The 27,114-nt window shown below is 45.6% G+C and overlaps 1 protein-coding gene across 3 annotated transcripts in view; it reads left to right on the forward strand.

Moving 5' to 3' along the window:
* RNF130 (ring finger protein 130) overlaps positions 1-27,114 on the forward strand; it is a 175,436-nt gene that overhangs the window by 47,203 nt on the left and 101,119 nt on the right. For all 3 annotated transcript variants that reach the window (XM_083181475.1, XM_083181474.1, XM_083181473.1), the window contains exon 2: positions 3,133-3,327. In XM_083181475.1, the coding sequence (XP_083037601.1) occupies positions 3,133-3,327 (195 nt within the window). The remainder of the gene's footprint in view (positions 1-3,132; positions 3,328-27,114) is intronic.

A 27,114-nucleotide genomic window follows, 5' to 3' on the forward strand; every position in this document is an offset into this window, starting at 1 on the left:
TCTATACATCAAATAGGGAAATAATTCAGCTCTTTAGTCACTGCTGCCCACAACATTTATTTCTCTTTAATCACTACTAAAGGATGCGATGAAGAAGATGGGTGAGACGGCTCTTTATTCTTGGTCACCAGATCGGCATGATCTCATTGTATAGTGAATTTCAGTTTGTTGCGTTCTCTCAATGGGTTTATGGCCGTGTACTAGAACAAAGGGCTTCATAATACGCAGTGAAGTATTTATTTATTTAAAGCCCAATTCCTTTTTTCTCTCCTTGCAGTGATGTTACTTTAGTTAGATCGCTAATTAGCCTTCCAGGAGGAGCCAATAGAAGACGGGGGGAATATCGGCACTCACCTATTCAATGCTGCCGTTTACGGCTTTCGGTCCAAACTCAACAGCCGGAACATTGAATTCCAACTGTTGAGTTACTGTTGGATAAAGCGAAAACGGCCCAGGATTCCGACTGTGGCAATGTTCCGACAGTCGGAATCCCATATTGAATACCCCCCAGGGGTAAATTTACTTAAGCTTCTAAAAATTAACAGAGATGATGGTGCTCATAGCAACCAATCACATTCTGTCTATCATTCCTCTATTGCAGACTAGAGAATAATAGACCAAAACTGAACTCTGTAGCCCATTGACTTCCGCTTATCCCAAGATCCAGCCAATGTGGGGTAATACAGACCAGATCGCACGGCTGCAAAATTTGCAGCAGCGAGCGTAGACGCTGCCTTGCTAGAGGGAAATCCCGCTTTGCGTATAAAAGTGATCGCTGCACGAATGGATGTGTACAGTTGCAAATCTATTTGCAGCCGTGCGAATATCTTGAAATCCCTTTGTAAGCCGCTCATCGTGTTTTTTTTGCACTGGGCACCACTTATCACAGGCTCAGATGAATAAAGGCATATCTGGCCTGTTGCTGACATCACACGCCCTCCCCTAATACGCTTGGCACACCCAGCATTTTTTCTGGCCTGTCTGTGTTTTTCTTGGCCATCCCATGACACCCGCAGGCGCCTACTTCCTGCCAATCACCTTGCAAACGGCCATCGATTAAAAAAGCAGCAGAATTTCATTGTAGGATGGCTTTGCGCATTCGAACCGTACGCATGCGCAGTCTATTCATTGGCCGCCGTGTAAATTCACGTCCATGAGATCAGGTCTGAATTACCCCCATATGTTAGGGCGAGATGTTGGGGTTTCTATGTAGGAAGTTGGGCTGGTCTAGAACACTTGCAGATCATCCATAGCATGGGTCTTTAAACTGTGGCCCTCCAGATGTTGTGAAACTACGAATCCCAGCATGCCTTGGCACAGTTTTGCTATAAGGGAGTGTTAAAACTGTGGCAAGGCATGCTGGGATTCGTAGTTTCACAACATCTGGAGGGCCACAGTTTAAAGAGACATGATTCTCGGCCCGCATCCAGGCATTCTGTGTGCGGTAACTCGGCACTGTGGCAAAAAGCAGTTGTGTGCTGGCAGCCTAAAGCTATAGGGAGCTCAACGTCCCTGCGTGGGAAAGCAGATGTTGTGCAGGTTAGTAGCAATTATGGTTAGTTTGCTGTGCAGGTGCTCCGGCGTAGCAAGCCCAGCTGCTCTCTGACATAACAAACAGAGCAGCAAAAAAGACAGACGGCTGAACTATAAAATGATAGGAATACATTTTGAATGTGTAAACATTTATGAAAGTCTGGGCATTGCTTATATACATAGGTATTCATTTAGGAACTGAAGCTTTTTAGTTAATTGGGCCTGTCTTATTTTTCGGCAATTGGTCATCTTTAGAAATATTAGAGTTGATGTATCACTGTATTACATGACTCATAGGGAACGACGGGCTTGCAAGCTCCTAGGTAACAGAAGGTATATTCATAGCGGCCCAAAGAGACTGTCGCTGCAAGACAGAAAGGTTTAAGACAAGCGCTCGCTCGATGGCCACATTTAGAGATTGGCCAATGACCAGCGCCATTTTGCTGTCGACGCTGTTTGAATGTTTTTACAAAAACATACACAATGACCTTCTTCATCTCTAGATCCCATAGCCTATGAGGCAGCCTTACGCTATTTTTTCACAAACTCCATTTATGGTTGTATTACCCTGTGTTGCTTTTAATGTTGTTGTAAGTCTGGACTTCACAAAGAAGTTACAAAGTATTTGCAAGGATGAAGCTGTAGTATTTGTGATGTGTTTGCATATATATTACTTCTGGTGTGTTTCCCACATCCTGTGAAATTATTTTTTCGGTGGTAAAAGATTAATGGACACTATCTCTAGTGCCAGTCCTCAGGCTTCCATCGCTGGTGGGAGATAAATGAATGCTCTCCCTAGAGCCAATATCTCCTGGTCTTTAAATGGGGGTGGGGTGATGGGAGATAAATGTACACTTGCTCTAGCACCAGCATCTCCTCATGCTTCCATTTGTGGTAGGAGATAGAAAAGACCCTTGCTCTCTCCAACATCTCCTCACACTTCCTTTGGAGGAGGGAGGTAAATGGACATGTGCTCTAGAGCCAGAATCTTCTCATGTTTCCATCGGTGGTAGGAGATAAATAGACCCTTTCTCTCACCAGCATCTCCTCACACTTCCTTTGGAGGAGGGAGGTTAATGGACATGTGCTCTAGAGACAGCATCTTCTCATATTTCCATCGGTGGTAGGAGATAGATAGACCCTTTCTCTCGCCAGCATCTCCTCATACTTCCTATAGAGGAGGAAGGTAAATGGACATGTGCTCTAGCGCCAGCATCTTCTCATGTTTCCATCTGTGGTGGGATATATTTGGATGCTCTTTCTAGTGCCAGCTTCTACTCACTCTTCCATCAGTGGTTTAGAGGTGAGAGATAAATGGATGCTTGCTCTACAACCAGTGTCTCCTCATGCTTCCATTGTTGGTGGGGTGGGCGAGGGATAAATACACAATCTCTCTAGTGTCAGCATCTACCCATGCTTCAAGCTATAGTATAACTATGCTAAGTTGGTTCCTTGCCCTGTTTGATACTAGGCGTGTGACATAAAAATGTGCTCAACATATGGTAAATCCTATGTGGTTATGGGGAGGGGAATGTAAGTATTCTTAAAGGTGACTTTCTGAGATTACTTTAACAATTTCGTCTTTTTTCCTTTCTTTAGGGCCAGACCGACAGGGCTGTGACTCTCACATTCGTTTCCCTGTGCCACCCAACACCAAGCACTGGATCGCGCTTCTGCAGCGGGGGAACTGCACCTTCAAAGAAAAGATCCTGAGAGCTGCGTCCCACAACGCCACTGTTGTGGTCATCTACAACAACAATTCCAACGAGGACGCAGTGAGCATGACCCATGCAGGTGAGGTTACTCTATGAGCAGACCATAGTTGTAATGAATGAAATAAACCCCCTCATTGGTGGCTCTTCCAGTAATTGGGGTATTGTATCACGGAAAACAATGCATTGCAGAAACTTTTCATTGGGCAAATAAATTGTGACTTTGACGTTTGTTGGATTGGAAATTTAAACATTGGGAGTAGACTAAAAGTTTATAATTTGTATGGGATTGTTCATTCCGTGTGTGGAACAGGGAGAGGTGCAGTGATTCAAAGTTTTTCATAATTACTATAACAAGCAGCCAGGGCTAATTTTACCATAATGACTTCAGCACCGTTCTGCATGATGTTAAAGTCCAGCTATACTACCATAGACCCCGCCGTAGTGCTTCTCACTGTAATAAGCAGCCCTTTGTTACGCCGCCATTGACCAAAAGACAAGCAGTAAAATAGACCTGGCGGCAGGTGTTGGTGGATCACTGATTGAGACAAATGATTACAATGGTTTCTTCCCATCCACGTCTTTGTTACCCTTTGCTGTTTTTGTTGGATGTTTTACTTAAGGAGTCAACGTTCTTATCCGGCCCCACACGTACATGAAATATAATGAGGGATGGCCATGTCTTCCTACAGCTAGATAACATTGGAAAAGGTCTTCCTGTGGGGAGGGACATATGCACCTGTTTTATTTTAAGGAATAAATTATGCGCGGACCCTACTGATTTCATTCACAGTATATGCCACGCTGCCTATTTATGTATGTCACTGTGTTTGTGTGTGTATGAGCAGGTGTGTATGTTTTCATGTATTAATATGTAGATGCATGTATGTATGAGCAGTTGTGTGTATGATTGTCAGGGCAGCCGAGAGGAAGGCTGGCCCGGTAAAATTTTGGAGATGTGGGCACCTCCCGCTCTTAGGCCACGCCCCCAAAATGTTTAGAGGCGGGTGAAAGAAAACTCTAAAAACTGTAATCTCTGTAGCAGCACACGCCTACAGCATGTGCTGTGCTGATCGCAGGCTCAGCATGACCTCTCACGCTGTCAGTAAGACGCTCATGCTGAGCCTGATCACAGCACATGCTGTAGAAGTGTGTGCCGCTGTTGCTACCCTGGAGGGACTTAGGGGGAAGGGAGGGGCCCGGGTAATTAGTACCTGCTCTCCCCCCCCCCCCCCCCCCCTCTCGGCTGCGCTGATGATTGTATGTATATACATGTATGATAAGTGTGTGCCTAGGTGTGTAAAGATTGGTGCCTGTTTGTGTGTATTTGCATAAAGTTCTGTAACTGAATGTTTAGTATATGTATGTAAAGTAAGGTCCGTGTGTATGTGTGTTCGAATTTACAGTATGTGTGTGAGAAGATTTTGTGCGTGTTTGTGTGGCTGATGCTTGGGTGTGTGATGGATGCATGTGTGTATATGTATTTGTGAAATTGGCTGCATGTAAGTATGTGATGTTGCCTTTGTGTATGTATGTATGTGATGTTGGCTGCGTGTATGTACAGTATGTGATGTTGGGTATGTATGTATGTATGTATGTATGTGATGTTGACTGCGTGTATGCATGTGACGTTGGGTGTGTATGTATGTAATGTTGGCTGCGTGTATGTATGTGATGTTGGCTGCGTGTATGTATGTGATGCTGGCTGCGTGTATGTGTATGTGTGTGTGTATGTGATGATGGCTGCGTGTGTGTGTGTGTATGTATGTATGTATGTATGTGATGTTGGCTGTGTTTGTGTGTATGTGATGTTGGGTGTATGTGATTTTGGGTGGGTGTGTATGTATGTATGTGATGTTGGCTGCGTGTATGTATGTGATGTTGGGTGTGTGTGTATGTATGTAGGTGATGTTGGCTGCATGTATGTATGTGATGTTGGGGGTGTGTGTGTATGTATGTATGTATGTGATATTGGCTGCGTGTATGTATGTGATGTTGGCTGCGTGTATGTATGTGATGCTGGTTGCGTGTATGTGTGTGTGTGTATGTGATGATGGCTGTGTGTGTGTATGTATGTGATGTTGGCTGTGTGTGTGTGTGTGTGTGTGTGTGTGTGTGTGTGTGTATGTGATGTTGTGTGTATGTATGTGATGATTTGTGTGTATGTATGTGATGTTGGCTGCCTGTATGTATGTATGTATGTGATGTTGGCTGCATGTATGTTTGTATGTATGTGATGTTGGCTGTGTGTGTGTGTGTGTGTGTGTGTGTGTGTGTGTGTGTGTTTGTGTGTGTGTGTGTGTGTGTGTATGTATGTATGTGATGTTGGCTGTGTGTGTGAAGTTAGGTGTGTTTTTGAAGTTGTGTACCTGTATGTGTTTTTGTGTGATGGTTAGTGTGTGTCCACTGGGTTGTGGGTTTACACTTTGGTGCCTGTTTTTAGAGCAGGGATGGGGAACCTTCGGCCCTCCAGCTGTTGTTAAACTACACATCCCAGCATGCCCTGCTACAGTTTTAGTATGGCCAAATTGCAAAACTGTAGCAGGGCATGCTGGGATGTGCAGTTCAACAAGAGCTGAAGGGCCGAAGGTTCCCCTTCCCTGATTTAGAGTGATGTAATTGATTCTTCACTAGTTATCCTCCAAAATATAGCTGCACCGCACTGTTCTCCAAATAAAGGTAATCAATCAGCAGTTACTAATGCAGCAACCCATTTGCAAAATAAAAATGTATATTAGGAGCAGAAGGAATTGGTGCCTCTGTGTGTTACTTACTTCTCACGGCTTGACTACTGTAATGCTCTTCTCACCGGCCTCGCTCAATCCCAACTAGCTCCTCTCCAATCTGTCCTCAATGCTGCAGCCAGGCTTATCTTCCTCTCCCGCCGCTCTAACTCTGCTACTCCCCTTCAACAAAATCTGCACTGGCTTCCATTCCCCTACAGAATCCTCTTCAAACACCTCACACTCACATACAGGGCCATCTCTAATTCCATTGCTCCATATATCTCTAACCTCATCTCCATTCATACACCCTCCCGCCCTCTACGGTCAGCTGACGACTGTCGTCTCTCCTCCACCCTGATCACTGCTTCCCATGCTAGAGTACAGGACTTTGCCCGTGCTGCACCCCTTCAGTGGAACGCACTCCCTCGCTCCATTAGACTCTCCCCGACCTTGCAAAGCTTCAAACGGGCACTGAAAACTCACCTATTCATCAAAGCATACCCTTCCACTGCATAAACCAGCTGGTTCTCCGACCCCTTGCCTGTTTCCTGTTTACATCCTGCTATCTAACCACAACCCCCTCGCTTGCACCTCTTGTAATCTGTCTGTCTCCCCTTCCTACTAGATTGTAAGCTCCTCCGAGTAGGGCCCTCTTCCCTCCTGTTGTCAAAGCCCACTTCTCTTCACATTTCACTCACAGCTCTCCTTTACTCCAACACTCAGTGACCATCTTCATACTCATCTCCATCATTGGCCTCAAGCCTCTAGTTGTATGTTGATTGGGTCCTCACTACTTACATTTAAGCTGTAATGTGTATTGAACTGTGGTGCTCTTTATTTGTACTGTATTTTTGTTATTTATTCAATGTTATGCCAAGTTTTTGTCTCCCTGTATTGTTCCTTTGTACGGCGCTGCGAAACACTTGTGGCGCCTTATAAATAAAATTATAATAAAATTATAATAATAGACAGCAGCAGAGGAATGTAATTGCTATAGACACAGTGTCATTCTGGCAAATGCATATTGATGTACTACAGCACCTGTCTGAGGGGATGCGGTCATTTGGTCTACTGCATTATGGTAGAAAGTCATTAGGTCGACATGCTAAAAGGTCGACATGACTCTAGGTCGACATGGGAAAAGGTCGACATGATTCTAGGTCGAAAGGTCATTAGTTCGACAGGTCATTAGTTCGACAAGGTCATTAGTTCGACATTGTCTATGTCGACATTCACAAGGTCGACATGGAGTTTTTCACTGTTTTTTGAGCCAACATGTGCCGACAGGCGGTATTTCATGCCCTACCATCCACTAGGGCGTGGTGGGAGAATAAAATAGTGTGCCGAGCGTAGCGAGGCACCGTGCCCGACGCATAGCGAGCGCAGCGAGCGATGCGAGGGGATGCAGTGCACTTTAAACTGTGTCCATGTCGACTGTGTTGACATTCAGGTAAAAAACCAGTGAAAAACCCCATGTCGACCTTGTGAATGTCGACATATACAATGTCGAACTAATGACCTTGTCGAACTTATGACCTGTCGAACTAATGACCTTTCGACCTAGAATTATGTCGACCTTTTCCCATGTCGACCTAGAGTCATGTCGACCTTTTAGCATGTCGACCTAATGGATTCGACCTAATGAATTTCTACCATAATGCAATAGACCAAATGATCCCAACCCCTGTCTGAGTGCCCGGTATTTACCATCATATCATTGTGTATGGCACCCTTGCTGCATTCACTCAGACACCACTTTGAGGGAAAATGATTACAAACGGGTTCTAAGTATAAACTAAGATATATATATATATATATATATATATATATTTTTTTTTTTTTTTTTCAACGTAATGGGAAATACATAATTGGCCTGATGGCTCCTGCTAATTATACTGTAAGCTGTGTGAGGACAGCTATGTTTTCCAGTAATAATAATCACTAGATATCCCCAGGCATATACATATATATTTTTTTAATTAATGAGCCATGAATTGTCTAATATTTGTGATCGCTGGTCTGGCTCCGGGCACAAAGTTTGAGGCCTGAGGCAGACGTGATACCTTCAGCTTCTGCAGACAAGACCTTGGGGAAAGGTTAATGATTGATCAAAACTCTGGGCCAGCTAAAATCTATGAAATCTGCAGGACGAGTTGAACAACACTGACAGCTGCTTATACATTTCCCAGCCCCGACTAGCCGTTAAACCCGTTGACATATTCTACTGTTAAACCACAGAATAGTTTGTTGTTATGGCGGTTTTACTACTTTTTGCCTTTTTATTCTTATTTTAGTCCCAACTATGTGTTAAGTGGTTTTAAGTGGTTCTAACAAAACAAATAATATATATGTTAACAGCGCTCAGGTATTTCTCACGTAGAGGGAGGTGCATCAAGCCTTGGAGAGAGGTAAAATAGAAAGAGGCAAAGTACCAACCAATCAGTGCCTGTTATTTGGCAAACACAGCCTGTAAGATGGCAGTTAGATGCTTATTGACTGGTATTTTGGCCTTATTCTAGTTCACTCTTTCTGACAAAATCCTTCTTAGATGGACAAAACCATGTGCACTGCAGGGGGGCAGATGTAACCTGCGCAGAGAGAGTTAGATATAGGTGTATTATTGTTTCTGTGCAGGGTAAATACTGGCTGCTTTATTTCTACACTGCAATATAGATCTCACTTTGAAGTAAAACCCCACCCAAATCTAACTCTATATGCACAAGTAACATCTGCCCCACCTGCAGTGCACATGGTTTTGTCCATCTAAGAAGGATTTTGTCAGAAAGAGTGAACTAGAATAAGGCCCTGTATCTCTCTCCACTGTATCACTATTCATGCTTTGCTGCATGTCCCCATAATGAATGCATGACGCAAATTCAGTCAGTGTTGCGCTGTGAGTTTTGGAAACGGATTGGCACAAGACGTGAGTGTACATCATATGTTATTATACAACATACGCCACCAGCAATATACAGCCCGGAACGTTCAGTAGGGTACACTGTGGATGTGGGTGACTGAACTCTGTTACAAGATGAATTTGACGGTCGGTCACCGTACTGTGGACATAGGCGTGCACACATTGAGTGTTAGCGGTGCACAGTCACCCCTAATGCTGTGCCCACCCTTATGAACACCTCCCTGCCACTGGCAGTACCAGCAATACCATTTACCAAAGACTTTTGCTTTTAAGAACTGTATTCCATAAAAAGAAGCGCCCATCAATCACTTATGTGTGTTTTGCATTGTTAATTGTACTAGACCATTGTCATTTACATGCGTCATCCATATGTTTTTTGACTATATTTGCATGCACTGTTACACAGTAATTAGAAGATTAAAACTGAAATTGGCAGGAGATTATGGTGCGGCTGAGAGACGTTTTATATTGTAACGACTGCTAATAGATGATGTAGACACGCCTGATTGACACACCCAATGGGCAGAGTTAGGTGCGCCCAGTGGGCGGTGCTAGACACACCCCTTTGACGGTGCACCCACTAATAGAATGACTGTGGCGCATAATGTTGAGACGTTCTAAGTTTACCTGGCAGCCATCTTGTGATTACCCACAACATCCCATCTTGTTAAATTTGACCCCATATTGAGGGACACCAGATGACAAGATGTTTACAAAGCAAAAAAATAAAGCTTTATATACAGAGAATAATCTAATGGCTATAGGGACACAATGTACGCACTTACGTGTGTGTCCCCATATATTATTGCTAACAGTCACGCCAAAGAGCCCCTATTGGCATTTGGTAGATAGATTGTGAGTATCAAAAGGAATTTGGTAGATAGATTGTGAGTATCAAAAGGAATTTGGTAGATAGATTGTGAGTATCTTTGCCCTGGAAGAAGAGCACCTGTTGCTCGAAACGCGTTGGCGCCAGTGACTGATTGGACCATAAGACTAAACCTAACCTGTGCTAAGATATTTGGGGCCACAGCAGGGTGCACATCCGGACTGCATCCCTGCCCTTTTTCCATCCCTTGCTGGCTCCAAATACCCTTAGGGGTAAGGATTCATTTCAATTTACTATCCTTTATGTGAACCGTTTTTATGTGAATCTGTGATATTTTGTCTAAATAAATCTTACATATTTTTATCCTACCTCTGGCGCCTGAAAATTGTCACATTCACTTTTTCTAGCCCCTATTGGCACACCAGGTCAGCGCGACTCTGCAAGCGTTGGGCATTTTTTCCACATCAAGTTCTATTATGCTGTGTATACAGACTCAGTCGCACACAAATATACCAGCGTCATATTAAACCATGCAATCTACTGGTCCATTGTAAAAAGGTGTGAGAAAAATGCTAGCATTCACACTGGATCCGGCAGATCACTTTGGCCGGAGCGGTCTCACACCGCATGGCGTATTGACTGCCATTTTACAGTTCCAATTACCTGCCAGTGTACACCGCACACACAGCACCCATTATAAATACACCAGTGAATGTTCTATACCTGTGCACAGCTATAATATATATTACCACGGCAGCTATAGCGTATACGGTTACCAATAAGCTCTCCTGTCGCTACAAGGCCTCCGAAGAACCTTGCATAGCTTAACTCTTCTGCTATTACCTCATGTGCAAACAGTTACAGCTGCCATTTATCCACAGACAGCATGCCACAACGATGTAGCCATGTTCTGTTCCTCCATTAACGTGATTTGTTTGACTGGTGTCCTAATGTTACATAATACTTCTTGACATCACAACAAATCTCATTCTCCAGCATGCACGCGACTCCTTCTGCAGCGGCGGAGCGCGCTAAGGAGGCGGTAGCGTGTACTGCAGCCAGGAGTCTCCCACTCACTGTCATTTGTTTAACAGTTTTTCCGTGCTGTGTTTCTGTGTTTGTCACAGTATGAACAGGGGGGGAGACAAAACAACGCATGCATTGGCGAAGAGACGCAGCCACATCATCCTATATAGAGGGTGAAAAAACAAGACGTAGGTTTGTGGCAGACGTCTCAGGCCCCTGGCATGTGTGATGTTTTGTTATGCTGAATATTTACTGCCTCAAATCTGCTTGTAGTTCACTTTCAGTCCACAGCAAACAGCTGTGTTGTCATATGAGAACATTAGGCCCTAACACTTCTCGTATTGCATCCACCAGAAGTGTCCAGACATGATCTATATGCTTTAAATTCCCACTAAGCCTTAAATATGTTCTGTTAGGGAAAGGCACGGTGTAGCAGTTGCATGTGCTTATGCAGAAGGACTCATTATGGGAAGATTCAAATGTTCCAACCTGTTCCATGAAGTGTCTGCGTCTTATGTGTTTAAATTTTAACCTCTTTTAGCAGGCGGCTGTTGCCGTTGCCGTGACAAATGCACCACACGGCGGCATTAATTGGCACTTGTCATCCCAGCGTTATTCATAGACTTGTACTCCCACCTTTATTCATTTAGCAACGGCGCGGCGCGGTGAAGTGGAAGCATAGCAGGGAGAATGGATCCATGCAACTTCGCAGCTCTGTGAAATGGCTGGGAACAGTTATGTTTTATTTATACGGTGGCTATTCTAATTACACCTGACAATAATCACAGATATATAGGGAGTAATAGGAACACCACCACAAGAATGCGTAAGTCCAAATAAAGCTGTATTATACAAAGATTTTACATGCAGCATATAAAAGGTAAGCATCACACGCAAGAACAGTTTTGCAGCTTGGGGAACAGTGTATGTGTTGTGATCGGGATTCTGTCGGTTTAAATCCCGGCGCTGGAATCCCGGTCGACGGACACAAACCTGGAACTGGAATCCTGACATTACTGGAATAATGACGCTAGAATCCTGACAGTCGGCATCCCGATCCTAAGTAAAGGGGGGGTAAGTTTAGGCACTGTTGGGGGGGGGGGGGGAGTTTAGGGATTGAGGGTTAGGATGCGGGTCAGGATAGGGTTAGGGCAGTAGTTCCCAAACTGTGCGCCGTAGCACCCTGGGGTGCCTCGAGGCGCTTGCAGGGGTGCCTTGGATTGGGGTTCCGGAACCAATTCATATTAATTGTGGCCAATGTAAACGGCAATATCGGTGATTGTGGCTTCCAGTGCTAAAATACTTGTAAGCCCGCTCGAAGCAAATGCTTGGAAAGCTAGTCTTCTACCTTGTGATTGCCTCTGTGTTTGTGCATGTGTGAGAGAGAAAGAGATGTAATTTCACTCGCTGCCAACAGATGGAAGTGTTTCAGAGTCACACAGATGGACACTATATATAGATGATAACGAGGTAGTATAGTAATTATATGGGTATATATGTCAGTATCACAAAAGTTTGGGAACCCCTGGGTTAGGCACTAAGGGGAAGGTATAGGGGGTATGTTTAGGGTTAAGTCCTGTACAGACAACATCATTTTTTTAAAAAGCTATTGGGCCCGATTCATACAAGTTCCCATGGCCATGAATTAGTAGCGGCCAGAGTTCAGTTAAGCTACGGCGATGCTAGAGTGAAATCCCACCTTGCGAATCAATGTGTTCGGATGTGCACATTCATTCACACCCATGCGAATATGTCCAAATTCCTTCATAACCGCATGGAATGATATTTTCACTGGGCTCAATTCATCGCAGGTGCTGCATATCCCAGGACTTACTCGGCACATTTGGGCTGCTGCTGACATCACAAACCCTCCCCTAACAGTTTTCCTGTTTTTCTTGGCACTCCCATGGAACAATTGGTTCCCACCCGGACACGCCCACTGCATGTCAGTCACCTTGCGTACAGAAAATTTTGCAGGTCTTGATCGCAGCCGGTCATTAGACACGAGCATTGCGGCCAATACGCATGTGTAGTTCATCAACGATAACCTCCGTGTGAATTCGCAGACATCTGATCAGGTGTGAAATGGGCATTTCCCCTTTAATACATACCGCCCTCATTCTGTAATGTTCTCTCTTTTTAGCTCACATAACTTGAGGCTCAGACAAGTTGCAGTAGTGTATGGGGGCCTAGATTGGTACTCCAGCTCTCAAACAGTACAGCACAGCGCATTTATTTCTGATGCAATTTTTTTTTTTTTATCTGGGAAGAGGGGTTGTTGCATCGCAGAGAACTGCTGAATATTGTAGTGCAGGTAGCATAAGTTACTTGGCACATTATTCACGTACAAGGATACAAAACAGTCCTCCATTTCCCCTGGGAATTCCGGTAATGAGTTGAGTTAGACCAGAATCTAATTTTGTTGTTTTCTGTTTAGTAAACAAGCCGCAGCAATGTTTGCATTTATTAGAATCCGAAATTAGAAGACTTGTTTCAGACACGAAACCTGTTGGCTTCTTCTGTCTGGCACCTTCCCAGATCCGAGTCTTTGGCCAGAACACAAGAGAGAGAGAGAGAGAGAGAGAATAAAGAGATGTTTTCTGCAAAGCATTACAGGAAAGCTTGGTCAGTGGCTGCCTCGAATTCACTGCATTCCTTGCAATGTAATGTGTGTGTGTGTGTGTGTGTGTGTATGTATGTGTGTGTGTATATGTATATATATATATATATATATACATTGTGTTCACTTTCAGTCTGTATGTTATTATATAGAAGTTATGGGGTACTGAGTTTGCAGTTGTGACTTGGACAATGAGACATACATGGTGTCACCAGGCAGTAAGTGTTGCATAAACATAGCGTCCTCACACCATGTAGTAAGTGTTGCATATATGTGGCGTCCTCACACCATGTAGTAAGTGTTGCATATATGTGGCGTCCTCACACCATGTAGTAAGTGTTGCATATACGTGGCGTCCTCACACCAGGCAGTACGAGTTGCATATACGTGGCGTCCTCACACAGGCAGTACGAGTTGCATATACGTGGCGTCCTCACACCATGCAGTAAGTGTTGCATATACGGCGTGTCCTCACACCAGGCAGTACGAGTTGCATATACGGCGTGTCCTCACACCAGGCAGTAAGTGTTGCATATATGGCGTGTCCTCACGCCAGGCAGTACAAGTTGCATATATGGCGTGTCCTCACGCCAGGCAGTACGAGTTGCATATACGTGGTGTCCTCACACCATGCAGTACGAGTTGCATATATGTGGTGTCCTCACACCAGGCAGTACGAGTTGCATATACGTGGTGTCCTCACACCAGGCAGTACGAGTTGCATATACGTGGTGTCCTCACACAGGCAGTACGAGTTGCATATACGTGGCGTCCTCACACCATGCAGTAAGTGTTGCATATACGGCGTGTCCTCACACCAGGCAGTACGAGTTGCATATACGTGGTGTCCTCACACCAGGCAGTACGAGTTGCATTGCTTTGTTCGTCATTCAATAAACATTGGCCTAACATCAGTATTTGGACTCTGTGGACGATACTGTACTCGCAGCCTAGCGAGCAGCTCTGAATTACCCCCTAAGTGTGATTAATTTGACAGCAATGAATGCTAACACCTTTCTAGCAGTACAAAGGTAATAAATGAAATGAGTTTGTTGCCGAGTAGTGCATTGCACTCTCAAACCTGAATCACACACTTTGCAATGCATGTTCACCCTTGTCACACAAAGTACACTGTACACTTACACTGGGCACACATCTCGTATTGCATTGTATACTCATCCTGGGGATATACAGGACTGCGCATTGCACACTTACTATATCTTGGACACACACACACACAACCTTTGCGTGTTCTCTATGTGCACCCACACTATGCATTGCACACTCACTTTGTACACCCACCGTGCATTGCACACGCAGGCTGCAGGCACACACAGTGCATTACACTCCCAACCTGGGAGCACACGTTGTGCATTGCATGCCTAGCCCAGGTGAACATACTGTGCATTACACCTAGCCCTGGGACACACCATGCACCAAATGCCCAGCCTGTGTACACATAGTGTGCATAGCACACCCGTCTTGGTGGAACATACCATGCATTACATACACAGCCTGGGGTAGCACACGGAGTATTGCATGCCCAGCCTGGGGCCTCACACCCCTCCCCTTAGTGGTGGATTATGGAATATAGCTGATATAAAGGAACAAGTATATTTTTTTCTAGATTTCCTTGGATTTCAGCTGGAACTATAATAAGATGACATTAATTGAATTTGGTTCTTTTGTTTCCTGTTGTAGCGGAGGAGTGAGGGAGGGAGGGAGGGAGCTGGCTGGAAATAGAAAGAGGCCAACATCATGCAGATAAAAATATACTGTACACAGGAGAGATTCCAGCGCTCCTCAGACATGAGCCATTTCCATACATCAAATGATATGTGAACAACAAGGATGGAATTGGAGCAGGTACAAGGAATGTTCTCCCCTGGAGTTCTTTTCATCCATCTGACATCCCTGACATGTTTAAACTCCCATATTACAAGTACAATGTATGGCAGATGCTGTATGCCTAGAACTGGCTTCTATTCCTCAGTAGCTACAGAGAGCTGCAGGCTGCCGAAGTCCCAGTACACAAAGCTGGAAAGGCTTACTGGGACTTGTGGTTCGCAGCTGAAGATCTCCTGTACTTTTCCCCATTCCTTTGCTCGGTTCTGTTCTAATGCTGCTCTCGCTGTATCATACATTTAATATTATTTGGTCTCCCTGGGTTCTTCCCATCATCAGACTGCCCCTCGCCTTGATGGCTTTTCATAGTATATCCCACCACTATTTTTTGGAATTTTACCTTCATTTCCCTTACTACAATACCCCCCCCCCCCCCCCCCCCCTTGTTCCTTTCTCTCCCCATTCCCTCTTTCTTTGTCCATTTCCTCCCATTGCTTTTTTCTTCTATTTCTGGCTTCCAATGATATACTGTACAGTGATTGATTTATTTATTTAATTGAATATTGTTGACGGTATTGTCCCCCCTCCCATACTTTCTCCATTCTGTACCCTCCATTCATATATTTGAAACCCCTAAATAAATGCTATCCCCCCCCCCCCCCCCAAAATTGTGACCTTAACAGAGAGTTGATGTTGCTTTAAATAACCTGACCACCATACCCTTCACTGTCATCAGCAAAATGTCCCAGTATTTCAAAACTTATTATACAAGTCGTAAATCAGTCATTTTTATTGAATGCCCCCTCATCTTTGTAATACTCTGGAGATTCATTACCTCATCTGGTAATGTACTCTCAGTAATTCCATCCTCTCTTTAGTCCTAATAATCTATAATTTAGTGTTTTAATGGGTTTTTTATTTTTATATTTATACGATAGGGACTAGTTTTAACTATATAAATGTATATTATTCTCATAACAAAACACTGAAATGAAATACTAAAAATTTAAATGGGTGGGAAACCGTTGAGAAACTGCTTATTCTGTATCTTATCCTGTCATTTTTCAAACACAGCTGATTGGCTGGTGGGTTATCACCTTTATTTATTTATTTACAGTTTCTTATATAGCGCAGCAGATTCCGTTGCACTTTACAATGCTAGACAGTGATAGAACAAACTGGGTAACAACAGACAGACTTGGAGGCAGGAGGGCCCTGCTGCAAGCTTACAATCTATAGGGACATAGGAGGGAAACACAAGGACAGGCACCAGTAATAATCTCCACTTTATCACTTCACCAGGCTTAATACATCCGCCCCAAATTCTGTTTTTATTTATACAATTAGAGGAATCCACTAGAAAGATTGAAGTTTAGTTTGTAATATGAAATGGGATCCCTATAGTTTTGAAGTACCTACCCATACCTGGGCTGTAACCACCTAACAGGCCGTTACCATGGGCAACTTTCCAAATAACTTGGTGTCATTGAAAATTTTTGGGTTTTGAACCAATATTAATAACTGCTCCCATAGTGTAAGATAGTCACGTTCGGTATATTCCCGAGTTCTGCAGATAAATCCGGATCCGCGACTCTGCAATAACAGTGGCTTAGTGATTTGTGTACATATTGGGGGTTATTCTGGTTGACTCGCAAGGCTGCGAAATTCAACTAAACGCCACCCGCACAAACATCCGCCAACTCCCACGGTGAGTGTCCCCGCACACATGGGATTGGATGTTTGGCATAAACATTCATTTGCAGCCTTGTGTGCGGGGCCCAAATCATTCGATGGTCGCCGACCATCGAATGATTTCTTATGCGTTCGCAAATCTAAGACACTCTCTGGTCTCTTCATTAGCTAATTAGGCAGGTCATTTAGATTGACTCATATGATAACTAGGGTGGCCAATTCCAGGATCGGAGGGATCCTGGGATTTGGCCCCCAAAAGGCCGAGATTTCAATCCCGGGATTGGAGTCTCCAATCCCGGGATTAGACTGCGCATGCGCAGTCTAATGCCAGGCAGCGTCTGAGCACCCGCTCAGACGCATACTGCGCAGCGTGACCTCTGAGCGTGACGAGGTCACGCTGCGCAGGCAGGTCACGTCACGCCCGGCAGTATGAAGAAGCCGGGCCGCTCGCCCGCCCGCCCAACTAGTCAGCCACCAGCAGCAGCATTAACCACCCGTCCCCCAACCCGGCTCCTGGCTCCTTAAGCTGACCGCTCATCCACCCACCCACCCGGCAACACATCCATCCACCCACCCGGCAACCCAGCTGCACCTGCATGTAAGTAAATGCGGGGCAGCCAGGGCGTTTTTCTATTAGGAAAGCCAATCCCGGGATTGAGCATTTTTCAACCCCGAATCCCGGGATTGAAAAAATGCCCTGGGATTGGCTTCCCCAATGATAACCCAACTATACTTATCAACTATGTATCAACTTATCAAAGATGCAGGGGGTTATCTACGGTGAGGTGGGCCGGATCAGAGTGATGTCATTTGACACATCACCCTTCATCCACCAGTGAGTGATGACCTTTATGGCGACAACTTACATCAGTGGGCATAGCTTTTTGACACACAAGACCTAAACATGCCCCCATTCCCAGCCAGATCTCAGCGTTTCTCTGGACTGTAAAACATTCTGGTAGAGGGGTGTGGTATAGGGTACCGACAGTCGGGATCCCGACAGTCATTAGCCCAACATTGGGATCCCAACTGCCCGGACTCAGACAGCATGGTGAGCGCAACAAAGCCCCTTGCGGGCACGGTGGCAAGAGTAGCGAGCCACCTATTCTATTCTCCCTCTATGGGGGTCGTGGAGAGTAGCAGCTGGCCGTCGGGCACCCATCTGTCAGAGTTTTGACAGTTGGGATCCCCTGGTAGAGTCATCCTTTATAGTCCAAATAGCTCAACTATTGCAGCCACATATCTCATCAGGAACACCGTGCTAAATGTTGGATGGTCTCCATCCATATGTGATGTAATGGCGATGTGATTGGTTTAACTTGAAATGTTATAAAAGGGTAAATGCTGTACAACATTTTTTTTTTTTATGTATCTGGTCTATGAGCCTACTTTAGACCTGATCATACGTCTGCGAATAAGCAGACCGGGCAATTCATGATAGACTGCACGTGTACGGCAGGTGGTATGCATGCACAAGGCCCTCATGCGATAACATCCTGCTAATTTTTAATAGCCGGCCATGTGGAAGTTAATTGACAAGGCCCCAAACAACCTGTTTCTAACGCAGCCACAGAGTAAGTCCTGGGTTTCACTCTGGCTGAGTCGCATGTTCCTGATCACAGGGTTCCACAAATTAGCAGCCCATCGGCCCTACGTATTTGTTCTGGCTTAAGTTAATAATAATAATTTTATTTATATATCGCTCTTTCTTCAGTAGGACTCAAGGCGCTTAACAGATAGAGTGAATGTAATACAGTACAGGAACAATGAAGTACAGAAAAGCTTTTAATAAATGATACTTGAAGGCATTATGGAAATTCTCGAGTAAACAGGAAAGTCTTGAGACTGTTTTTGAAGGATTCTAGAGTGGGGGCCTCTCGAACTGTGCAGGAAAGTGAGTTTCATAGAGTCTGAGCCGCATGGCTAAAAAGCTCGACCCCCAGATGAATTACGGGAGATCGTAGGTGCTGCTAAAAGTCCTTCATCTACAGATCGCAGTTGAAGACAACATCTCAAAATGCTATATATTCATTGGATGTTGAGTGGAAAAGGATGACCATGTCCATCAATGATGTCATACTTGGTGGTCAGGAGAAGGACTCTTGTCTTGCTCTTCGCTCTGTGTTGAATGGAATAGAATACAGTCTTTTATTGTATAGATGTACATATTTATTTGTTATATTTTTGGTTGTATTCACCGGAGGATCAGAATAATATGGAGTACATGTTACAGTAGGCAGCGTCATGTACTACACCGGCTGTATTTCTGATGTGACCGTTGAGAGCTTGACCTCTCTGGAAATTTGACATTACTGGCCACCAGATTAAGTCAAGGGGGCTTTCACTGTTTTCTCTGGCTCCAAAGAGATCGTCTGTTTCCTGTAACTATGAAAAATTAACGTTTGTAATGACTGCTAGATGAGAGTAAATGAGATAAGAACCGTTTCACTTGGATATCAGGTTACAGTGGGAAAAATGTTAAATGTTATAAAATATGCCTGATAATTACCAAGAGACGTTATAGCTGGAATCTCCAAAGAGCTTCAAGTACAGACTTGGTTATAGCCTTCTGTAAATAGCGTACAGATGTGTCCTCATACACTGCTGCTGGGATACGGTCTAATTATCCACCACACTTAGGTCGACAGTCATTAGGTCGACACCGTTGGGTCGACAGGGGGGGACGATCAACAGGTGTCTAGGTCGACATAGGACATGGTCGACATGGGTTTTGGTCGACATATCGTTAGGTCGACATGGTTTATGTTGACAGTTTTTACTGTTTTTTTTTGAGCCGACATGTGCCGACAGGCGGTATTTCATGCCCTACCATCCACTAGGGCGTGGGAGGAGAATAATAAAATAGTGTGCGGAGCACAGCGAGGCACCGTGCCCGAAGCATTGCGAGCGGCTGCGGTTGCCATCCAACTGTGTCGACATTCCGGTAAAAAAACTGTAAAAACAAAAAAACATAACGACCTTCCAACCTGTCGACATAACCCATGTCAAACTAACGCTATGTCGACCTAAACCCATGTTGACCTTGTCCTATGTCGACCTTGACCTATGTCGACCTAGACACCTGTTGACCTCCCCCCCTGTTGACCCAACGATGTCGACCTAATGACTGTCGACCTTACTGTGGTCGATAAAACGACCCACACCCCTGCTGCTGCACTCTCCCAACCAGTCCTTCCCAACATAACAGGTCCTGCGTGTCTTAGCTTGCACAACAGCCCTTTTAAAAGTCTTTTTCACCCAAATCTTTGTTAGTCGCAATGCGATCCAACAAAACAGAGTAATACAATATGCAACAGTATATCTGTGTGCAACTGAGCCTGAATCTGTATATACAGATGTGTAATATGATCATTCATTTCCACTGGGTTCAGTGGCATTGGTGATAATGATCTTCTATAGTGTTTAGAAGTTGTTCCTAGCAGCCAGTTGGATTCTAACAATCATTTCATATGTATTTATTTTGATAAATGCTTGCTAGGAGCTTATTAGTTGCCATGGGCAACTTCTACACATACCCGCTTTTGTCGACTTCACTTGTCAGTTTCAACTAGGGCACTCTCTGTGTGCAGTTTGTATGTTCACGTTATGGGCCTGATTCAGCAAGGCCCATAGCGAGCCCTGAAACGCTAGCCGCAGCCTGGCCAAACACCCCGCGGCCGCTGAAACCCCTCGGTGCCATGTGATGGGATGTCGCCGACCATCGGATCTTTTTTTTTTTTGATTTTTACTTCCGTCGGTCTCCGCCGAAGAGATCCTTTGATGCCACTCGCCGCCCCCCACCCTCCCCTACCCGTACGAACACCTCAGAGACTGTGATAGTCACCGAAGGTGTTCGTAAGATGTTCGTAAAGCAGAGCCGCACCATCGGTTCCCAGCGCGAATATGTTGGGGACTGATCCGTATTGAATCCGCCCCTATGTTTGTATTGGTTTTCTACAGTTATTCTGATTTCCAACAACAGTCCCAATAAGGCATACTGTACTATTGTAAGTGCGTCTTTGTGGGGCAATACACAGTATTGCATGGAAAGTATTAATCCTAGATCTAACCAAACTAGTAAGTAATGAATTCAAATGTGAGTATTGATTTGAACATAGTGATTTTTTATGTGAAGTCCCGGGGTTAATACAGCATTGAAACTTGCTTCCAAGAATAAATCTTTACTGGAAATACAGATAAGAGCTACGATCCCGCACAGAAGTTTACTAGAAGGATTCCATTAGAACTCAGCAAGGGTTATATCACAGTTATTGTATTATTCAAACGAGCCTATGGCTCCTTGCTTGGAAATGTGTATTCTAGGACTAGTTGCTAAATTTCCAGGGATAGGCATCTTCTTTTTTTCATTATGTTCTTTCTATTTGAATAAGGGACGGCTGTAATGTGCCAGATGGCCTTTAAACCCCAAGGCCAAGGCAGATGGCGAAGTAAATCTTTTCTGACAGTCTGGTCCCCATTTCTGTGTAGATCTATGGTTGAAAGGTGGATCATCCTATAGCTGAGGGTGTTTGGAGCTTAGGGTGCGTCTTGCGTTATTGTTGTGGGTTGATTAGCATTGGGTCAATATCTTTGCTTTCTGAGTTTTCGTCGGGAAGTCGCTGTGCCTACTGTGTATTGATTATGTACCTGCCCTGTGCTTTACTGTTCCTACATTGTTCTTTTTTACTTTACTTTCGTATATACTGCATGTTCCTTTTTGCTGCACTTTATCAGGGAAGTATCTGTACTCTGTCACTGATTGCTCTTACCTGTGTTTTCTGGCTTCTATTAGTTTACTGTCTTGGTTCATTTTTTTTTTTGTTCTTTTTTTGCTGTTTTCATTATATGTTGGATTTTTTTTCCATTATCTTTTTTGTCAACCCCTCTTTGTTGTATTCTGTCCTTTCCTTCCCAGTTCTGCATTTTATTAGCATCATTGTTTACTGTGTATACCGTGGAAGTCAATATTGAAACAAAAACAGGTATCTACAATGCAAAGAGGCAAAATATAAATTACTTTTTAAAGTTACATATTCTCCTTGCGTTTCACAGAGGCTCTTGAGAGGTGAAGCAGCATGGTAGGGTACTGATTTAACATTACGGTCTGAGGTTATAAGTTACATTCCTGACCACTATCTGTAAGCTACTATATGTGTGGAGTTTGTATGTTCTCCCTGGGTAGGTTAATACAGGTATCTGGGGATTTCCCCTGTGCGCCAGTCCAACCCTAGGTACATCATTATTTATTTACTTACTTTTTTGGGGGCCGTGTATTTGCCAGCGACGACGTCTTTCGGCACAGATTCACTGATTCCGGCATCTGTCATTCTGTTGCTCATAGGTCTAATTCAGAATTTGATGGCAGATAAGAACCACTTGGCCCACCGAGTGTGCCGTAAACACATCTCCATACGTACAACACTAGGTTCATGTTTGGCAGGAGCCAATTAACCTACCGGTATATTTTTGAATTCTCGATGGAAACCGGAATACCTGGAGAAATCCACCCATACATGGGGAGAATATACAAACCCCACACAGTTAGGGCCATGGTGGGATTCAAACCCATGACCTCAGTGATGTGAGGCCGTAATGCTAACCATTACACCGTCCGTACTGCCCCTACGTACGACTGATGTTACTGATGTTACTTCTTCAAACACAAAAAGCAGGACTGAAATGCTGGCTGTGGCATTCTCTGTACACTGTAACATTTGAATATTACTTCATGTCTACGAAGAGACAGAAGCATGGGGAATTGGGGGCACCTCTGACACGTCACATCAGCACCCGCAAGCAGATACCATGTCTGCAAAATACAAGAAAAGGCTGATATTGTGCAGCATGGTGCCAGCGTTCTATGTATGCATTCTCCCACTTTCAGTCCCTTTCACGCATTAACAAAGCGTATTATGTGAAGAGAACATTCACAGAACTGTTGGGATTTGCAATCTTGGTGCGTAGCGATGATACAGCCTGCAGAGCTCAGGCCTGTTGCACTGTGCCTGTATTGTTACACATCTTTTCCTGGTGATCAGATGTCACAGACACAGTACATGACTTTGAGACATTAAGCTGGAATGTATTCTGCATCTCAGAATGCCGTCAACTTGCCCAAAAATGGGCACATATACCATATGTAATTATGACTTAATATCGAACCTTAACATGATGTTCCTGTCAGCCAGGCATTGGGAACACAGTGAGACTTTGCTTTCATTTGAGAACGGTCCAGAAAATGCATTTGCATTTATCCCAATCTAGAATTTAAAAATAGCACTTATGAAATAGAGCTACAGCCAGTACTATTTTTCTGGAAAAATAGGTCGAGGAACTCCAGGTCTGGGGGTGGGTCGATTAGATAAAAATAGAGAGAGAAAGAGAAAAAGATGTATACATTGTATTTAGAAACTAGGTGATTCATCGCGCACTACGGGTGCTCTTCATACCGTCGTAAGGGGCTCCTTTAGTGTGTGAAATCTAAAGCCGTTAGTGTGTGAAATCTGGTTTGTATTATATGGAGGATGACCTGTATTGGTACTATAGTTAGAGGTTTCATATTTAAGATGAAAAGGGCATATGATTGTGAAGAGGGTGCAGGTTATTTTATTTGTATGAACAGTGCTTACAGATGATGGGCGTCTGTGGTGTTGGCGTGGCTGGTTGCCGGGGTAATGCGGAATGGAGAGGGGCAGGTGCAGTGTTTTGGCAGGTGGATGTGGGGGTGCTGCGTATGGTAAAAGGGGGGGGGCTTGGTGTTGTTGGAGGGGCGTTTTTTTGCGAGTGGTGGAGTTGGAGGTGCATGTGGGTGGTGTAGGTGTGGGGGTGAGGGTGCTGTAGTTGGGTGGGGGGTGGTTGACGCCAGTGTTGGAGGGGCGATTGTGGGGTTTTGGGGTGGGTTAGGGAAGGGGTTTGGGCATGTTGTGGATGTGTGAAAGACCGGTGTAGCGTTAGTGGGGGAGGGGTGGTGTGGGAGGGGCGGTTGTCGTGTTTGCACAAGTGGATGGGTGTGTGAAGGTTTGGTGCAAGGTTGCTATGGGTGTGAAAAGGCGGATGGGGGGATATTGTGTGTGTGGTGGAGTGTATGTGGGGTGGGTGGTGTGGGTTGGTTAGGTGTGGTGGTGCACCGTTTTAGTGCAGTGCATCTGCGGTGGTGGTGTGGGTGTAGCAGCAAGGGTAGTGTGTTTGGATGAGGCATGGGTGCGTCAGCAGTGTAGGTGGGGAATGGACGGGTATGGAGTTGCCATGGGTGGGTGCATGGATACTTTGAATTAAGGAATTTGGGGTGGAGGTGTGGTGTGTGTTGGTGTATTCGTGCCACAAGGGGCAGGTGCAGTGTTTTGGCAGGTAGATGGGGGAAGTGTAGTGTAGGTGTGGGAGGGGTGGTTGTCATGGTTGTGCAAGTGGATGCAGGGTTGCTGTGGGTGCTGGAGGGGTGGGTGCGGTGGTGTTGCGTGCATGTTGTAGTGGTGTGGGTGGGGGAGGGTGCTTATTGATGTGGAGGCGTTGGTGGTGTGGGTGTGGGCGCATTGGTAATGTGGTAGGGTTATGGGCAGGTGGATTGTTGTGACGGCTGGTTGTGGGGGTTGGGGGGGGGGGTTAGGAGGTTTGGGGGTTGGGGTGGTGAGGGTGAGTGCGATTGGGGAAGTGGGGTACGTGGAGGGGCTGCAGGTGAGTGAGGGGGGGTCACGGGTGCCGGCAGGGGTGGGTCGCGGGAGCCAGGCGGCTTTGCAGGAGGGATGCCCTTCTTTCCGGGGGCCGGGTTGGGGACCCGATTTCTGGGACCCTCCTGGTGTACTGTATAAATAGAGTTAGGCTTGCGGGGGAAGGGTAGTGTACTCTACTGTAGAGTTAGGGTGTGTGTGTGGTTACTAACCTGGGCTTTAAAGGAGGCGGCTTTTGGAGGACACACCGGACCAATTAACTATTGCATCCTATGGGGACCTCCGCTTCCAGGTTCACTGCAGGCTGCTTCTCCCTTCTGTTCACCTTTCTGCCACTGGGACCTGCATTTCTTCTGGTACTGTGGCTGGCAGTGCTGACTATGGGGGGCTTGCAGTGCAATGTGGTGCTGACTATGGGGAGGAGGCTGTCTGGCTGTGCGGTGCTGACTACGGGGGGGGGGGTGGGCTGGCAGTGCTGACTATGGGGGAGGAGGGGGCTGGCAGTGCAATGTGGTCCTGTCTATGGGGAGATGACTGCCTGGCTATGCAGAGCTGACTATGGTGCAGCTGGCAGTGCAATGTGGTGCTGACTATGGGAGGGCTGGCAGGCTGTGCAATGCAGTGCTGACTATGGAGGACACTACTGGTGGCATTTTATGAGGGACACTACTGGTGGCATTTTGTGAGAGGCACTGCTGGGAGCATCATATGTATAAGCAGGAGTATTGGGGGCATTATAGTGCAAGGTGCAATGGGCATCATGGTGTGAGGCATAATGTGCAATGGGCATCACGGTGTGTGGCATAATGTGTAATGGGCAACACGGTGTGCGGCATAATGTGTAATGAGCATCATGGTGTAATGGGCCTTCATGTTAATATGTCACTGTGCAGCCTTCAGCCAACTTAAGTGTGGAAGAACAACAACCATTCCTGCGGTAACCAATGTCTGGTGATGCAGGTTGCAATTAGGGTGGCCAATCCCGGGATCGGGATCGGCGGGATCCCGGGATTTGGCCCTAAAAACACCGGGATTTCAATCCCGGGATTGGACTCTCCAATCCCGGGATTTCGGTATTAGACTGCACGTGCCCGGCAGAGCGTCTCTGCGCAGCGTGACTATGTCAGAGGTCACGCTGCGCAGGTCGCACAGCCCACCACGCTGATCGCACGGTTGCCCAGCTCCCGGAGGAGCAGCCCACCCTAACCGCCGCCTGCCCAGCTCAGCTCCCAGAGGAGCAGCCCACCCTACCCGCCACCTGCCCAGAGAAGCAGCCCACCCTACCTGTCGCCTGCCCAGCTCCCGGAGGAGCAGCCCACCCTACCCGGGGCATTTTTTTAAATCAGGGAAGCCAATCCCGGGATCCCGGGAATCCCGGGATTGAGCATTTTTCAATCCCGATACCCGGGATTGAAAAAGTGCCCCGGGATTGGCTTCCCTAGTTGCAATAGTGAGGTGTCAAGTAATTGTTTTCCTGCTAGTTTACACTCTTATAATTAGACCACGCCCCTTATAAGTGGACCACACCACTTTTTGGGAGCGCGCATCTACGGTGCGTGCAATTTCTTCAATATCAAATTATGTATGGGTGGGGGGGGGGGGGGGCTGTGACTGCATTTTTATTCTGTTCACACTGGGACCCTAATTGTCTAAAAATAGCCCTGGTGCTGACTATATATTGGGGTTTATGTGTATGGGCAGCTGTGCCAACTATCTATGCAGTGATGTGATGTGGGGGCTGTGATGTCTATCTATGAGGAGCTGTGCTAAATACCACAGTAGAGCTTAGTGACCCTCTGGCTTCGTTGAATTTTTTAATGTGGCCCACACTGTCTTAAAGGTTGAAGATCCCTGACTGTTGAGATGAGGGTCAGTCTTGACCACAGGGGTATCGTGAAAATCCCCAGTAGGCCTCACAGACTCTTATAATGTTGGGTTTGAGACCCTGCACTTGAATTATACATGGTTGTCAGTGGCGTAACTATAATTTATGGCGCTGTGTAAGTGCGGGCGTCGGGGGGGGCTGCACCGCCGCCACAGACCTGCAGATTTACCTGTATTCACTGTGGTGGTCCCTGCTCCCCTCCTGGCTTCATTCTGATGCTATGAAAAACGGACCACCACAAAATGTCTTACCCAATACAGCTATATGGGGTGGACATTTTAAGATGGTCCATGTCCATAGCATCAGAATGAAGCCAGGAGGGGAGCCGGGACCACCGCATCGAATACAGGTAAATCTGCGGGTTGTGACTGCGGCGCAGCCACCGTCGCCCGCACTTACACAGCGCCTCCCCGCTACCGCGGGGACTGCGGGGCTATTGTTACGCCACTGATGGTTGTTCTATTACAATGTCAGTCACAGTACCTGGTAGAGGCGGAATTTTGATGAACAGTCAATGAACTATTGTATCCATGTTGTCTGCAGGCAATGTTCTATATAATGGTTGGCCAAGCCTATGTGGTGGATGGCCACACTTCTTCAACATGGACCATTGCCTTCCCCTCTTAGATCCTTCACTGCCTTTATACTGCCTGATAATCTTTTTG

This window comes from Crinia signifera, chromosome 4 (genome assembly GCF_055691185.1).
Source record: "Crinia signifera chromosome 4, ASM5569118v1, whole genome shotgun sequence".
NCBI classification, from domain to species: domain Eukaryota; kingdom Metazoa; phylum Chordata; class Amphibia; order Anura; family Myobatrachidae; genus Crinia; species Crinia signifera.